The sequence below is a fragment of the Tachyglossus aculeatus genome, chromosome 14 (assembly GCF_015852505.1).
Source record: "Tachyglossus aculeatus isolate mTacAcu1 chromosome 14, mTacAcu1.pri, whole genome shotgun sequence".
Taxonomy (NCBI): Eukaryota; Metazoa; Chordata; class Mammalia; order Monotremata; family Tachyglossidae; genus Tachyglossus; species Tachyglossus aculeatus.
The window spans coordinates 25,540,744-25,558,992 of NC_052079.1; the positions used below are offsets into that span (position 1 = coordinate 25,540,744).

The 18,249-nt window shown below is 45.0% G+C and overlaps 1 protein-coding gene and 1 non-coding gene across 5 annotated transcripts in view; both read right to left on the minus strand.

The window, feature by feature from the left end:
* The window catches only part of OSBPL8 (oxysterol binding protein like 8), a 234,558-nt gene that overhangs the window by 36,631 nt on the left and 179,678 nt on the right, over positions 1-18,249 (minus strand). For all 4 annotated transcript variants that reach the window (XM_038756016.1, XM_038756014.1, XM_038756015.1 and 1 more), the window contains 2 exons: positions 5,307-5,544; positions 2,998-3,182 (listed from right to left, as the gene is read on the minus strand). In XM_038756016.1, coding sequence (XP_038611944.1) covers positions 2,998-3,182; positions 5,307-5,544 — 423 coding nt within the window. The remainder of the gene's footprint in view (positions 1-2,997; positions 3,183-5,306; positions 5,545-18,249) is intronic.
* LOC119937423 lies at positions 2,473-2,610 on the minus strand. The gene has a single exon (XR_005454093.1). It is a non-coding gene; the product is annotated as a small nucleolar RNA SNORA7 (small nucleolar RNA).

Consider the following 18,249-nt stretch of genomic DNA (forward strand, 5'->3'; position numbering starts at 1 on the left):
AATGGGTTTGTGGAAAAGGAACACCCATTTCTCCAGCACTACACATTTCAATTTCACGACTACTTTGCAACTAGTCATGGGATGTTTTAGAATCCCCCATTCCTGATTCAGAAATACCAAAGAGGTGGGTGCAGTTGAATTCTGAATGTGAATATAGAAGGAAAGTGAATTGGCCCCAAGTAGCAGTTTTCACCATGGACATGCCCTTTGACCTTGGGCAGTGACCTTGGGCAGTCTGTTTGTTTGGCACTTCTCCAACAGCAATCACGGAACCCTCAAGAATGTGGGTCTACCAAAGAATTCTGATAAAAACGAACAAAAAACCTCCTACTTGCAGCAAAATATCCAGCATCTTGCAGCGCTTCATAATTATAGCCAAGGAAGCAAGGCAACAACAACAAAAAATTTGTGGTGGGACATGCAGATGAAGTTAAGAAATAGGTACAGTTAGGGGAAATGCTGACTGCCACGGAGATAAAGATTTTTACCCATCACTAAAGAAGCAAAATGGCTCTGTCTCACTATCACAACATTGCGGAAGACTAGAGATAGGACTACTTCGCTGAAGTCAAAAAAGAATCTTGGGCAAACGGTAAAAGGTCTCAATTACAGCACGGGCCTGGTAGTCCGAGGGTCTGGGTTCTAATCCTGCTTCGCTATTTGTCTGATTGACCTTGGGCCTCAGTTTCCTCATCTGCAAAATGGAGATTAAGACTGTGAGCCCCATGTGGGACAAGGACTGCGTCCAACCCGATTATCTTGTATCTACTCCTGCACTTAGCAGAATGCCCGGCAAATAATAAGTGCTTAAGAAATACCACTGCTATTGTTAGTTGGTATTATTATTATTACACGCCTTTTAACCTGGAGGTATACTTTGAAGAGTAGAAAATAGCCAAAAATGAAACGGTATGGTCATAGCTTCAGCTTTTGAGGAAGTAAGAGAAAGTGCCTTATCCCACAAAACTGAATGACAATGGGCATTGGCCTAATATTTTTAAGTTGGCCGGGTTCCTGGAGATACTGCCTAGGTAGAGGAATTCTGTGACAGCATAAAGTTCTGTGCTGCAGATGAAAATCTTCAGTTGTGTGCCCAGAAATAATGGAATATGTATACAATGACTTTTTCTTCTAATTTATTGCTAATACATATTGCTCTGCTGAATCTGTGAAGTGATTCATCAACATCTGTAGGTCTTCTAGTGTGTGTGAGATTCAAGAGCACAGTCACCAACTCATAGCAATTCCTGAATGATTCCTGGGGAAGCTCACGACCTGTTGAATGGAAAGATCCCAAGTTCTTTCTTCAGACTCACTAGTTAGTAGTGCCCAGCTGATTTTGCAAATTCTCCCATTACCACCTCAGCACTCAGACTTACATAATCTCATAGCAGTTTCATACAAATTCATTTACATGAATTTAAGCAGGCTTGTTTTTCTATATCATCCTTCCAGTTTCATCTTCCTCTTTTCTTCGTGTCTATCTCCACCACTAGACTGTATACTCGTTCTGGGCAGGGAACATGCCTGCTAATTCTGTTGTACTGTATTCCCCCTAATGCTTAAGTACAGTGCTCTGCACATTGTAAGTGCTCAATAAATTCCACTGATCGATTGGTTCATGTTAGCCATAATTATAAAACCTTTTTACGGAGAAGGTATGTGGAAATAATTTTAACTAAGGAGCCTCACATCACGTCCTTAAACATAAACACCCACTTTTTTGTAGAAATGGGTCCAGATAAGTACATGCACCTTTCTTGTGAAATATATTTCATCTTACTGACCCAAATCAGACTTGGAAAAACATACATGTGTGTTTTTATTACTTATTTTGGCTAGAACGCTGTTAGGGAATTGGGGAATGTTTGTCAGTAACATGAGCCTATTTGGATAGTGTGCTGCAGTGTTGAAAGAATTGGTCTCTATGTATATAACCTGTGTTGAAACAGAACACTCTAGCTTGGATTCTTCTTAATAAGGAGTTTTCCAAGTATGCTATGTTCGCAACTGGGTAGAAGATTATTTTAAAGGAATCAAGAAGGTATCTAGAGTCTTTGCCTCCACAGTTATTTAGTGTCGCATTACATTCTTTGCCTTATGTGAAGGTTTTAATCTTCCCCATAACTTGGAACATCAACTGAACTTAGAATTTTATAGGGAATCTGGATGCCCTGACACTGTTTTACTTAGAACATAATTTTTCAGATTTTAACAGCCTTATTGATATCCCTAAGAAATCAATCTTCGAAGGCCGTTGTTGCCTTATGCTGTGGATTCATATCTGACCCATAGCGATTCCATGGACATATCTCTCCTAGAATGCCCCACCTCCATCTGCAATCGTTCTAGTTAGTGTATCCATAGAATTTTCTTGGTAAAAATATGGAAGCGGTATTTCCGCGTAGTAAACCCAAGTCTCTGCCCTCAACTCTCTCCCATTCCGCTGTTGCCCGGCACAGGTGAGTTTTGACTTTTAGCAGATTGCCTTCCACTTACTAGCCATTGCCCAAGCTAGGAATGGAATGGATATGCCTCTGCTTGACTCTCCCTCCCATAGTCGAGACTGGTAGAGTACTGGAAACTCTCCAGGTACAACTCTGAGAGGTATCTCTGAAGGTAGCTAATGGCTATTTTTACCACCGACCCCCATCTCCCTCTCTCTTTCTCCATATATATAATAATTAACATAATTAACAACCAACTCAAATTTTACTCGGGAATTTTTCATATGTAGACATATATTCATATTTATATTTGTTTTCACACGCACATATCTATACATAATTACCAACCAACTCAAATCTTACTCAGGTATTTTTCATTTCTTAGCAAAAGAACTCAATGACTACTTGCTTTTCATTGATTTCACTGCATGTCCCTTGAAACGTTTCCACTAAACTCCAACAGAGACGAGGGAGAGGAGTGATAATGTTCTTCTTACAAGATGACTGACTTTTCAGGGTAGACTCCACAAAAAAATAAGAATTCACTTACTCAGAGAGGAAGTCGGCATGATAATAGTAATCAGAAAGCTTGTCCAAAAAGGAACGCGGTTCCAAGATAAATGTAGGTAGAACAACTTTAGATAGATCCATGCCTGGGCGAACTTGCTTCAGTAATGTCCAAATCAGACTTTTGTGCTCTTCGGACACGGTTTCTGTTTGAGAAGCCTCACCAGCCTTCAACAAACAAATATATTGAAATATTTTAACTCAAGACGCCCAATATTTAGACAAAGACTATTAATGTGAAATATTTTTCTGATTTCACTGTAACCGTCAGCAGGCAGTGTGAGGTAGCTGACTTGGAGCAAAGGGGGCGATTTGTGGCTGTGGGACTCAATATCTCCAGGAGATCTTTACATCCACTCTTTACACACCGCTTGGGTATTTTAAGTGAATTCCACATACTAGGGATTCACAGCAGACAATTAGGAAAGCCTGCAAATTCATAGGCAATATTCTACAGAATCTTTCAGGGCATGTCACCCCACCTCCTCAAAAATCTCCAGTGGTTGCCTATTCACTTCCGAATCACACAAAAACTCCTCACCATTGGCTTTAAAGCTCTCCATCACCTTGCCCCCTCCTACCTCACTTTCCTTCTCTCCTTAAACAACCCATTTAGCATTAAATCTCTCCTCTGGTGCTAAACTTCTCACTGTGCTTTGATCTCACCTGTCTTGCCTCTGACCCCTGGTCCACATCCTATCTCTGGCCTGGAATGCCTTTCCTGCCTGGAATGCCTTTCCTTCTTAAATCCACGGACAATTACCCTAACCCCCCTTCAAAGCCTTATTTGAAGGCACATCTCCTGCAAGAGGCCTTCCCAGACTAAGCCCCACTTTTCCTCATCTCCCACTCCATTCTGCGTCACCCTGACTCACTCCCTTTGCTCTTCCCCCCTCCCTGCCCCGCAGCACTTAGGTGTATATATATCTGTAATTTTATTCACTTATATTGATGATAATAATAATAGTATTAAGCACTTATTAAGTGCCAAGCACTAAGTGCTGGGGTAGATAGAAGGTAATCAGGTTGTTCCATGTGCGGCTCACAATCTTAATCCCGACTTTACAGATGAGGTAACTGAGGCACAGAGAAGTTAAGTAGCTCGCCCAAGGTCACACAGCAGACAAGTGGCAGAGCTGGAATTAGAACCCACATCCTAACTCCCAAGCCCGAGCTCTTTCCACTACACCACGCTTTGATGTCTGTTTACTTGTACTGATGTCTGTCTCCCCGACTCTAGACTATTAGCTCACTGTGGGCACAGACTGTCTCTATTGCTGCATTGTACTTCCCCAAGCATTTAGTAGAGTGCTCTGCACACAGTAAACATTCAATAAATACAATGGAATGAATGAATGATCTGATACATGGATCATATAATTAAAAAATGCATGATACATGAAAGTTACTTCAATTCCAGAGACAAAAGTAACAGCTCCAAGAAAGCAGAATTCACACTGGTTTATAGCTTATTTGTCTTACTTGACTTATAATGTTATGGAGGCTATAAAGTAATAAAGGTTTTGTGAGCCTTTGGTCTTTACCACCATCCCTGCAAAGGTGGATAGGGTCTTACTATCCTTAATAGCTTCATCTTTAATGCCTAATACCTTCCCTGTAAATAAATTAGGCCCTTGAGAAGGTGCATTAACTTCAAGAGAAGCACTCTGCCTAATGGATAGTGCATGAGCCTGGGAATCAGAAGGACCTGGGTTCAAATCTCTGCTCTGCCACTTGTCTGCTGTGTGATCTTGGGCAAGTCACTTCACTTCTTCGGGCCTTGGCTACCTCCTCTGTAAAATGGGGATTAAGACGGTGAGCCCCATGTGGGACAGGGGCTGCGTTCATCCTGATAAGCTTGTTTCTACCTGGCACATACAAAGCACTTAGCAATACCATGAAAAAAATCCCAAATACTCCTTAAGACTTAGGAACTTAGGTGCATGGGAAGCAGGGTGGTCTAGTGGAAAGAGAGGAGTCAGCTGTGGGAATCAGGTTTCTAGCCCCAGCTTTGTACAGGCCAGCTGGGGCAGTTCAAACAACCAAGTATCCTCTCCAAGGCTCAATTTCCTCACGGGTGAGTAATTTCTGAAGATACTTGCTAATTGGGAGAGAAATACTCCTTAAATTATTTGTTCTTAGCCAATTACATGTGTAGATGAAGCTTTCAGATTAAAATAAAAATCTACTGAATTCTTGCTGTAAATAAAACCAATGAGATAAGGATTTTGCACAGATAGATTCATAGTCTGACTGGATTTAACACCAAAGGTTATCAAGGAATATTTGTACCTCTCCAAGTTCTTCATGAATCTGTTCCAAATACGCAGTCTCCTTTAAAAGCTCGATCGGATCAGGGTCAATGTAAGAGTCGTCTTGCCTCTCCGATGTATCCGAGTCACTTTCTTCACTTTTCCCCAGTCCATCATTGTCAGATTCATCATGATCATGATCATTTTCTTTATCAGATTTATCAGAGTACATATCTTGGTCCTTAAAATGTTGTCTTTCCATTTCACTATCATTTAACCTAGACAGAGAAGTGAAATAAGGGAAGGAAAATTGTTACAGCTCATCTATTTCAATCCCATTTAGCCGAGGCATAACTTATTCTGAATAAATTTATGCCACAACAGGTGCAGGGTCTTGCATGTCTTTGTAAACTCAGTTTAATTCAGTAAAATCTTGAATTTAGAGCCAGCAACTTCCCAAATGGTTTGAAAGTTCCCTGAAGGCACCCATCACACTTAGAACCATGCTTTGAACACTGCCCTACTTTTAGACAACTGAAGTGAAAAGGAGGGATCACTTAATGGATACCTCCAGGGCATTTTCTTTCCAGTGTTGCAAACTGAATTGGGAGTTGCTGGAATCTAACAGATACCCTCAATGAGGTTGCAGGGACGTTTTAGGATACCTGGGCTTGAATACAATGCAAGGGCTGGAATCCAAAAGTGCTGTTTACCAAGTTCTGGTTTTTTTTATATATAGCATTTATTAAATGCTTACTATGTGCAAAGCACTGTTCTAAGCGCTGGGGAGGTTATAAAGGTGATGAGGTTGTCCCATGGGGCGGGGGCACACAGTCTTAACCCCCATTTTACAGATGAGGGAACTCAGGCGCTGAGAAGTTAAGTGACTTGCCCAAAGTCCCACAGGTGACAAGTGGGGGAGCCGGGATTTGAACCCATGACCTCTGACTCCAAAGCCTGGGCTCTTTCCACTGAGCCACGCTGCTTCTCCACTGACCACTGGTTGTGGTCAGTCTTTGATGCAAGCTGTTCAAAACATCCAAGTGGCCCTATTGAAGTTGTTGGAAAGGGAATGGGATGAAAAGGAAGGGAAAACTCCATTTCCCAGGAAGACAAAGGGCTGACTCAGGAAGGAGAAGCGGCATGGCCCAGTGGACAGGCTTGCGAGTCAGAAGGACATGGGTTCTAATCCCTTTTAGACTGTGAGCCCACTGTTGGGTAGGGACTGTCTCTATATGTTGCTAATTTGTACTTCCCAAGCGCTTAGTACAGTGCTCTGCACATAGTAAGCGCTCAACAAATACGATTGATGATGATGATCCCGGCTCTACTACTTGTCTGCTGTGTGGTCTTGGGCAAGTCACTTCACTTCCCTGTGCCTCATCTGTACAATGGGGACTAGGACTGTGAGCCCCATGTGGGACATGGGCTGTATCCAACCTGATCACCTTGTAACTACCCCAGTGCTTAGAACATACTGCTTGCCAGCAATTACACATAATCAGAGTTTCATAGTTCTTTAGTTCTTCAAAATGCTCAGGCAGAGTTACTGCCTAATTTCTGGACAGATTCCATGCCTCTTTTATTCCACTTGAATTTCTTGTCTGGAAAAGGGCAAATAAAACTTCCCATTCTAGGTATTTTACATAGTGCCTCTTAATAACACTAACCACCCTCCTTTATCCCTGCTGCTGCAAATCGTGAGGTAATTGGAAAAATGAAAATCACAGAGAATGCTAGGACCCCAGACTATTGAAACCTTTGTGTTTTACTAGTAAAATGAGGACATGGAGCCCTTTGATGTGGACCTAGGCAATGCCATCAAGGCAGTTCTGTGGAAGGGTCAGCACACGATACTAAGCAATATTAATGCCAGAATTGGTTGTTATGCTGAGGTGGGTATCCCAAAGGTAAAGAAACCCAAATAGCATTCCTTTCACGTGTGGAAGGTTACGCGACCCCCCGAGCGGCCTGGAATGCCCTCCCTCTGCCCCTCCGCCAAGCTAGCTCTCTTCCTCCCTTCAAGGCCCTGCTGAGAGCTCACCTCCTCCAGGAGACCTTCCCAGACTGAGCCCCTTCCTTCCTCTCCCCCACATCCCCCTCTCCATCCCCCCATCTTACCTCCTTCCCTTCCCCACAGCACCTGTATATATGTATATATGGTTGTACATATTTATTACTCTATTTATTTATTTATTTATTTTACTTGTACATTTCCATCCTATTTATTTTATTTTGTTGGTATGTTTGGTCCTGTTCTCTGTCTCCCCCTTTTAGACTGTGAGCCCACTGTTGGGTAGGGACTGTCTCTATGTGTTGCCAATTTGTACTTCCCAAGCGCTTAGTACAGTGCTCTGCACATAGTAAGCGCTCAATAAATACGATTGATTGATTGATTGATTGATTGGAAGGAACAAGCTGGATACTTCAAACACTGTTTCACCTGGCAACAAAACTCAAAGCCACCTGGGTGGTCCTGCTACCATCTCTGGTAGCAGCTAATAGGTTAAGTTACTGAAAGCAGCGGGATAGACAGGATGGCATGGTCACATGTTCTATGAAAGAAGCAGCCACTCTGCTTGGTGACCAGCTTAATAATGATGATGGTATCTGTTAAGCGTTTACCATGTGCCAGGCACCGTACGAATCGCTGGGGTGGATACAAGGTAATCGAGGTGGATACAGTCATGTAGGCCATCATGCCACCACCACTATAAGCCACCTCTGAAAAAAAGCTCAACATGTGAGCTACGATTCTGGCTACACTGCAACCCAGCCAGCAAAACAGATCAGTTCTCGACTCATTACACCTGCACAGATTGCGAGACTGTGAAGTCAATATTCAAGGAGGCCACATACAACACAGCGGCGGAGGTTCTTGGCTTTTCCAAAAGACCAAGACTAGTTCAACGACAGTGATGCCAAGACCAAGTGTGCTCAGCATTGAGTTTGGAGAGACGACAGGAACTCAGTACAGAAAAAAGAGTGGCGACTAGTTTGCCAAGTAGCTGACAGAAGACCAATTTCATCGGGCAAAGAAGATGGCAGAGCTGAAGAGATGCAGCCAGCGACTGAACAAAAGGATAGCAAGAGTACCTTTGAAGAAATTCCAGCAGCTTTTGGACAGAAGTTCAGTGATGTTAATCCAAACCTAAAGGCTGACAAATCCGAACTGTAGGATGATCAAGTTGCAGTCCTGGACAAGTGGGCTGAACACTTGGGCAGTGGTATTTGTCAAGTGCTTACTCACTACAAGGCCAGGCACTGTACTAAGCGCTGGGGTAGATACAAAATAATCAGGCTAGAGATTCCCTGGCCCACGTGGGGCTCACAGTCTTACTAGGGAGTGAGTAGGAGTTAATCCTTATTTTACAGATGAAGAAACTGAGGAATAAACTTGCCCAAGGCAACACAGAGGACAAGTGATGGAGCTAGGATTAGATCCCAGGTTTGGGCTCTTTCCACTAGGCCACACTGCTTCCCAATTAACAGTGTTCTTAATTGCTCATCGAGGATCTGGGATTCCGCTGCATGGAACCTTGGGCAGGTTCCAACCATTAGCCACCTTGCACTCCCACCAACCTCCAGATGGAAAGGCCGTGAGTCCAGACGGCACTCTTGAGGAGGCTTACAAGTATCAAGTGCACGAGCCTGCCAACAAGCTGACCGACTTGTTGTGCATAATCTGGGAGTGGAGAGGCTGTCCATCTGTATAACAGACGGGGCAATTATGCCTCCTGCTAGAACAATCCTGGGGTTTGTCACCTGGGCATTGCTGAAACTATTCTAGCTAGGGTAACGATGAAACAACTATCTGTCGAGCTGATGGAAAAAAAAACAAAACACTTTCCAAAAGCCAATGTGGCTTTCAATCTACTACTGGTACTACTGGCATGATGTTTGCCTCTAGACAGCTGCAGGACAATTTCAGAGAGCAGAACCGGGTTGTGGACCTGATTTTCACTGACTTCACAAAGATTTCTGACTCGGTAAATCGAGGGGCTCTTCTCAGGGCCGCACCTGGAGAGTTTCCAGTCCTCTACAAGTCTCGACTATGGGAGGGAGAGTCAAGCGGAGGCATATCCATGGCATTCCGAGCTTGGGCAGTGGCTAGCAAGTGGAAGGCAATCTGCTACAAGTCAAAACTCACCTTTGCTGGGCAGCAGAGGCACTGGAGAGAGTCAACAGTAGAGACTCAAATTTACCGCTCGGAAGGAGGCACGGTAAACTGCTTCTGTATTTTTACCAAGAAAACTCTACGGATACACTACCGGAATGATTGCAGATGGAAAGTAGGGTGTTCTGGGAGAGATGTGTCCATAGCGTCGCTATGGGTCGGAGACGACTTGACGGCAGAAGACAAGACAAATCGAAGTAGCCTATGGACCATTCTTTGCCCATTTAGCTGCTAGAAAAACTGGTTCCCATCACGAGGTTCCTCCATATTTAAATGACAGTGTGCTAGATGGTGGCTGCCTTCTGTTCCACATCGACTCAGGCAAGGCTCCGTTCCTGCACTGAACCCTTCTGAACACTATGTTTGCAGCCTTGCTGCCTGAGGCAAAGGAATGGAATATGGGGTCTACATGCAGAAACTGATGTAATTTCTTGAACACTTGGCTTTGCAGAGCACTGTAGTAAGTGCTTGAGAGAGCACAAGGGTTTGCAGGGGTGATCTCTTCCCAGTAAGAGCATTCAGTATAGTGTTGGAGACAGATGCCCAAAATAATTACAAATAGGGAGGTGAAAGGGTGTTAAAGTATGTATATGAGTACAATAGAGGAGTGTGAGTATTCAAATCCCAGTGAGGGAGGAGAGATGAGAATGCTCAGGAAGACCTGAAGGAGATGGGATTTCAGGAAGGCCTTTGGAGAAAGGGAGAGTGGTCGTCTGCCAGATATGAAAGGAAAAAGAGTTTCCAAAGTCAATGGTCCAGAGTTTCTGCTTGATGCACAGAGGGATGGGCAATCGATGGAGCTTTGAGGAGTGGGGAGTTATGTGCAGAATGGTGTTCTATCATCAATCTTATTTATTCAGTGCTTACTATGTGCAGAGCACTGTACTAAGTGCTTGTTCTAGGAGAATGATCAGAGCAGCAGAATGAACTGAGGACTGTAGACGGGAGAAACTGGAGGCAGAGCAATCTGCAATGAGGCTGTTACACCAGGCAGGAGGCTGATGCAGTACTAATGAGGATCATGGTATTTGTTAAGCACTTACTATGTGTCAAGCAGCGTTTTAAGTGCTGGGATAGATCCAAGTTAATCAGGTTGGGCTCCTTCCCTGTCCTACTTGGGGCTCACAGTCTTAATCCCCATTTTACAGATGAGGTAAAAGAGAAATTAAGTGACTTGCCCAAGGTCACATGGCAGACATGTGGCGGAGCAAGAATTAGAACCCAGGTCTTTCTGACTCCTGGGCCCATGCTCTACCTATTAGGCAGTGTCCAGATGCTGAAATCTTGAACTTGCAGTGACTTTGTACAAAGATAAAGTTGGCAAAAACTCTCATCTGTGAGGTACTATTTGCAAATGATTATGAGATACTGGACAACGGTCCTGAAGAGGTGCAATTGCTTCGGGAATTCATTCATTCATTCAATCGTATTTATTAAGCGCTTACTGTGTGCAGAGCACTTTACTAAGCGCTTGGGAAGTACAAGTCGGCAACATATAGAAACGGTCCCTACCCAACGACGGGCTCACTGTCTAGAAGGGGGAGACAGACAACAAAACAAAACATGTAGACAGGTGTCAAAATCGTCAGAACAAATAAAATTATAGCTATATGCACATCATTAACAAAATAAATAGAATAGTAAATATGTACAAGTAAAACAGAGTAATAAACCTGTACAAATATATACAAGTACTGTGGGGAGAGGAGGGAGGCGGAGAGAAGAAGGAGGTAGGGCAGGGGGGATGGGGAGGAGGAGAGGAAAAGGGGGGCTCAGTCTGGAAAGGCCTCTTGGAGGAGGTGAGCTCTCAGTAGGGCTTTGAAGGGAGGAAGAGAGCTAGCTTGGCGGATGTGTGGAGGGAGGGCATTCCTCAGAAATCTCCAGTGGCTACCAATCAACCTACGCATCAGGCAAAAACTCCTCACCCTCGGCTTCAAGGTTCTCCACCACCTCACCCCCTCCTACCTCACCTCCCTTCTTCCCTTCTACTGCCCTGCCCACACCCTCCGCTCCTCCGCCGCTAATCTCCTCACTGTGCCTCGTTCTCACCTGTCCCGCCGCCAACCCCCGGCCCACGTCATCCCCCTGGCCTGGAATGCCCTCCCTCCGCACATCCACCAAGCTAGCTCTCTTCCTCCCTTCAAAGCCCTACTGAGAGCTCACCGCCTCCAAGAGGCCTTCCCAGACTGAGCCGCCTCCTTCCTCTCCCCCCCAGCACCCCCCGCCTTACCTCCCTCCCCTCCCCACAGCACCTGTATATATGTATATATGTTTGTACATATTTATTACTCTATTTATTTTATTTGTACATATTTATTCTATTTATTTTATTTTGTTAATATGTTTTTTTTTTTGTCTGTCTCCCCCTTCTAGACTGTAAGCCCACTGCTGGGTAGGGACCGTCTCTATGTGTTGCCATGCTTGTACTTCCCAAGTGCTTAGTACAGTGCTCTGCACATAGTAAGCGCTCAATAAATACGACTGAATGAATTCCACGCCAGGGGAAGGACGTGGGCCGAGGGTCGATGGCGGCACAGGTGAGAATGAGTCACAGTGAGGACGTTAGTGGCAGAGGAGCAGAGGGTGCGGGCCGGGCTGTAGAAGGAGAGAAGGGAGGTGAGGTAGGAGGGGGTGAGGTGATGGACAGCCTTGAAGCCGAGAGTGAGGAGTTTTTGCTTGATTCATAGGTTGACAGGCAGCCACTGGAGATTTTTGAGGAGGGAAATAACATGCTCAGGGCGTTTCTGTACAAAGATAATCCGGGCAGCAGACTGAAGTATAGACTGAAGTGGGGAATGATTCACACAAGCTGCCAAATGCTTTGGGCTGAAAACAAGTGTGAAAAGGACAGAAGCCAGGCTCCAGCTGAAGCCCAACACGCTAACCCCAGCTCCAGTGGAGTCTGTCGAAGGTGTGTGGCTTAAAGCTATCAAAAAATCTGTGACTTGGGTGGCATGCGCTAACAAAAAGTCCTCATATAGAGCAGATGCTCCAACAGGCTGTGTCAACCCGGCAGCCAGCACAGACTTTGGAAAGCTGTACCACTGGCTCTGGAAGGAAAAAGGAGTCAGCCTGGAGAGAGAGAGATCGACGTTAACAGTACAGCTGGCATCACTTTACTGCTACTCAGCTGGGAGGCCTGGGCACCGTAACACACTAAACAACTCGACCAGTTCCACATACCCTGGTAAAGGTGGGTTGCCACCAATTAAATGACCAGAGCTTATCGCCAACACTGGGGTCCTGCCATGCTAACAATCAGAGCTCAGCTTGTGAGGATGAGGCCACCTAACATGGTTGAAGGATAAGTGGACACCCAAAACAATTTCTGATGGAGAGCTTAATCCTGCAGTACGCTCCAGCCCTGGCCAGACTCAAAGACAGAAGGCCAACCTTAGGATGGCCAGCCTCAAGATGTTTCCAATGACACTAGTGCTTGGGAAAGGGTGGCACAAGCGACGTAGAGCATCACAGTGCCAGGAAAGCCTAACTTGGGATTTCAGGAAAGAAAAACATATGGGTCAAAGGAAGCTTTAAGCAACGAACAGTGACAAGAGCTAACCTTAATGGTCATCCAGGGGCCTTTTGTCTTGACCTCTACGTGCCCCTCAAGACCCCGGAAATAATGGGTAAGAGGCTCATTCATTTTCGATGGGAGATTGCATCATCGTCACAATCAATCAATCGACACTAACGGAATACATCCATCAACTGGATTAATTGAGCACGTACTCTGTGCCCAGCACTCTAATAAGCCCTTGGGAACATACAATAGAGGAGACAAGATCCTTGGTCTCGAGGAGTTTACATTCTAGTGGGGGAGACAGATTTCCAGATCTGGTCAGTTGATTTTCAACAGCTCCCGGCAGCCTCCAATGTTAGAACTAACTTCTTGAAGTCCAATATCCTGTCCTCTTAGAACCTCAGGTCCACACAGGTCTAGACGGTAAGCTCCTGGTGGGCAGTGAACATATTCACCAACTGTTATACTATAACCATATCAATCACTCACTCAATCATATTTATTGAGTGCTTACTGTGTGCAGAGCACTGTACTAAGTGCTTCGTAGAGTACAATATAACAGAGTTGGTAGACATGTTCCCTGCCCACAGTGAGCTTACAGTCTGGGGGGGGGCGGGGGGAGACAGACATTAATATATATAAATGACTTATGTACATAAGTAGTGTGGGGATGAAGGAGGGGTGAATAAAAGGTGCAAATACAAGGGAAAGGGTGGAGTGGAAGGGAAAGGGAGAAGAAGAAATGAGGGATTAGTCAGGGAAGGCCTTTAGAAGTAGATATGCCTTCAGTAATGCTTTGAAGATGGGGAGAGTGATCACTGGTTGGATAAGAAGAGGGAGAGGGTTCCAAGACAGAGGCAGGATACGAGTGGGAGGTTGACAGCAATAGACAAGATGGAGGTACAGTGAGTAGGTTGGCATTAGAGGAACAGAGTGTGGTCTGGGTTGTTAGGACAGCAATAAAATGAGGCAGGAGGGGCAATGATTGAGTGCTTTAACGCCAAAGTGCTTTAAAATCTTGTTTGATGCGGCGGTGGATGGGCAACCATTGGAGGCTCCTGATGAGTGAGGAAACACAGACTGAACATTTTTATAGACAAAAAATAATCTAGGCAGCAGAGTGAAGTATGGACTGGAGTAGGGAGAGACAGGAAGCAGGGAGGTCGGCAAGAAGACTGAAATGGTAATCGAGGTGGGAGAGGATTAAAGTGGTAGCAGTTTGGATGGAGAGGAAAGGGTTGATTTTAGCAATGTTGTGAAGGTTGAACTGACAGGATTTAGTAACATATTGAATACATAAATTGAATGAGAGGGAAGAGTCAAGGATAATGCCAAGGTTACAGGCTTGTGAGACATGAAGAACTGTGGTTCTTGTCTCCATTTGTAGGAAAGTCACCAGGTGGGAAGATCAGGAGTTCTGTTCTGGGCATGGTAAGTTTGAGCTGTCGGCAGGGCATCCAGGTATAGATGTCCTGAAGACAGGAGGAAATGTGAGACAGCCGAGAAGGAGAGAGATCAGGGATGGAGATGTACATTTGGGAATCATCCGCAGAGAGAGAGAGATGGTAGCTGAATGGAGAATAAAAGGGGACCCAGAGCTGAACCTTGAAGGACCCCTTCAGACAGTGGGTGGGAAACAGAGGAGGAGCCTGAGAAAGAGATTGAGTATAAGCAGCCAGATATTTAGGCAGAGAACCAGGCGAGAACAGTGTCAGTGAAGCCGAGGTAAGATAAGGTTTCCAGAAGGAGATGGTCAACATGGTCGAAGGCAGCTGAGAAACTGAGGATTAAGATGGAGGAAAGGCTGTTGGATTTGGCAAGAAGGAGACTATTTGTGAGTTTTTTGAAAGGTGATTTCTGCGGAGGGAAGGGGGTGTTAGCCAGACTGGAGGGGGTCAAGGTGAGAACTGGAGACAGCAAGTGTAGATAAATCGCTCAAGGAATTTGGAGAGGAATGGTAGGAGGGAGATGGGGCAATAACTGGAGGGCATGTTGGGTCAAGGGAGGGGTTTTTTTGGATAGAGGAAACATGAGCACGTTTGAAAGCACGAAGAAAGCCCTTTAGACTGTAAGCTTGCTGTGGGCAGGGAACGTGCCTTAACAACTCTGCTACTCTCCTAAGTGTTTAGTACAGTGCTCTGTACAGAGTAAGCACTCAGATATGATTGATTGACTGAAGAAGCCATTGGAAAGTAAACAGTTGAAGATGGCCATCAGGGATGTGGGAAGGGATGGGGCAAGTGCTTTAATAAGGTGTGAGGGGATGGGGTTGGTGAAGGAGAAGGGGGTGGATTTTGAGAGAAGGCAGGAGATCTCCTCTTGAGACACTGCTGGGCAAGATGGGAGAGCTGAAGAAGAAGCAGGAGAGGCAAGGGACCGGAGAGGAAAAGGGGAGATTTTAAGGAGATCAGTATAAATGCAATATCAGTACAGTGGTCTGCACAGAGCAAGCACTTAAATACCATCGATTCACTGATTTCCCATTGTTGAACTGCAGAGAGCTAGGGCAGGAATACAGTCAGTGGAACTGAAATGGCAAACTAAGACGACCAGAGAGTCTTATACGGGTTGAACCTGGCCTGCGCCATCAGAGCTGCAAAGGTCTGAGGGGACTGTCATCAACCCACCCACAGCCAGTTCCAGGATTGTTTGGCAATCCATTAAACCACTCCAAATCTTGCGGGTTACAGGCTCGAGGGCCACCGGCCTGCATTTAGTGCACTACAGCTCAGGAGTGGAAATTCTGCATAGATGCGGCTGCTGGGCTGACAATTCTCACCAGTCCCCAGGGCAAATCCGAGTATTTATATTATTAATTTATTTATATTAACATCTGTCTCTAGATTGTAAACTCATTGTCAGCAGGGATTATGTTTACCAACTCTGTTATATTGTACTCTCCCAAGCTCTTACTACAGTGCTCTGCACATGGAAAACACTCAGTAAGTACCACTGATTGATTTCTCCTGCCTGGAAATCTCTGCCCCTTCTAATTGACAACACAGGCTTCCCGATCTCCAGAGCCATCTGGAAATTTTATATTCTCCAGAAAGCTTTCCCTGATTCATTTTTCTCCATCACAGATCATACCACTGCCTCAGCACTTATTCACCTGTTAAGTTATATACTCTACTATATAAGTATGTACTTGACAGAACGCTTACTGCTTGCTAAATCTATCAATACCATTAAGTGCTTACCGCACACAGAGTACAAAGAGTGGGAGATAGACATTAAAATAAATTGCAGATATGTACATAAGTGTTGTGGAGCTGACGATGGGGTGAATAAATGCTTTCAAGTGCATAAGCGACACAAAAGGGAAAGGGAATAGGGGAAATAAGGGCTTGGTCAGGGAATGCCACTCAATTCACTCATTTAATCGTATTTATTGAGCGCTTACTGTGTGCAGAGCACTGTACTAAGCACTTGGGAAGTCCAAGTTGGCAACATATAGAGACGGTCCCTACCCAACAGCGGGCTCACAGTCTAGAAGGGGGAGACAGACAACAAAACAAAACATATTAACAAAATAAAATAAATAGAATAAATATGTACAAGTGAAATAAACCGAGTAATAAATATGCACAAACATATATATATATATATGTATATATATATATATATATATATATATATATATATATATATATATATATACACACAGGTGCTGTGGGGAACAAAGGAGGTGATAGCCCACTTCCGCGCTGCGCAGATGCGCTTCGCCTTTGCCCCCTCCCAAACATGGCGGTGGGGAGGTGGGGTGGAGGGCTTAACTTGAGTAGGGCTTTGAGTTCGGAGATCGATGGTCTGTCGTTTAGGGAGGGGGAGGGAGTTCCAGGTCAGGGGGGGATGTGGGCAAGGGGCTGGTGGTGAGATAGACGAGATCACGGTAAAGCAAGTACGTTGGCGTTAAGGGAGCAAAGTGTGTGGGCTGGGTTATATTAGGAAAACAGTGAGGTACGGTAGGTGGGGGAGAGCTTTAAAGCTGGTGGTAAGGAGTTTGATGCAGAGGTGGATGGGTAACCATTAAAGATTTTTGAGGAGTAGGGAGATGTGGACAGTGTTTTTTCAGGAAAATGATCCAGGGAGCGGAGTGAAGTTTGGACTGGATATGGACTGGACAGAAGAGAAATAGGATGCAGAGAAGGCTGCTGCAATAGTCAAGGTGGGAAATGATGAGAGCTTAGATGAACACTGTAGCAGTTTGGATGGAGAGGAAAGGGTATATATTAGCAATGTTGTTCACATTGAACCGACAGGATTTTGTGACAGATTGAGTATGTGGGTTGAATGAGTCAAGGATAAAGCAATGTGTGGGTTGAATGAGAGAGATGAGTTGAGGATAATGCCAGGGTTATGGTCTTGTGAGACAGGGAGGATGGTGGTACTATGTACAGTGATAGGAAAGTCAGGGGGAACCCTAGTTTGGGCTAGAAAGAGGAAGCGTTTTGATTTGGCCTTGTTAAATTTGATGTGTTGGTGAGGCAGCCAAGTAGAGATGTCCTGAAGCAGGAGGACCTCTGAGATTGCAGAGAGGGAAAGACATCAGGGCTGGAGAGGTAGATTCGGTAGTTAAACTCATGGGAGTGAATGAGCTCTCCAAGGGGGTGAGGGTAGCTGGAGAACAGAAGGGGACCTAGAACTGAGCTTTAAGGAACTCCTACAGTTATGGGGTGAAAGGCACCAGAGCAGCCCACAAAAGAGACAGAGAAGGGACAGGAGGAGAACCAAGGTTAGGTAATGTTTGCAGGAGAAGGAGGTAGTCCACAGTGTCAAAGGCAGCTGAAAGGACTAGAAAGACTTAAATGAAGTAGAGGTGGTTAGACTTGGCAAGAAGGAGGACAATGGTGATTTTAGAGAGGGTAGTTTCCATGAAGTGATGTTAGCTCAACTGACTGTGGAATGTGTAGCTTTCTCCAAAATCCATATATCCATTTTTCCATTCTCTTCTTCCTCCTGTTTGTATGCTGACTGTTTCGCTCCGCTAGACTGTAAGCTCCTTGAGGTCTGGGAATTTATCTTCCAACTATGAAGGGGTCAAGGAGAGAACTGGATGGGGGGAAGTGGAGACAGTGGGTGTAGAAAACTTGCGTAAGGAGTTTGGAGAGACTGGTAGGAGGAGGATGGGGCAATAACTGCGGGGTGCTTACTAGAGTAGGAAATGCTTGGAGCATCTGAATGACAGTCGGCTTTCTGGATCAAAGCTACTTCTAGATATGTGGGAGAAAGAGCATGGTCTTTTGGAGAAGAGCACAGGCCTGGTAATCAGAAAACCTGGGT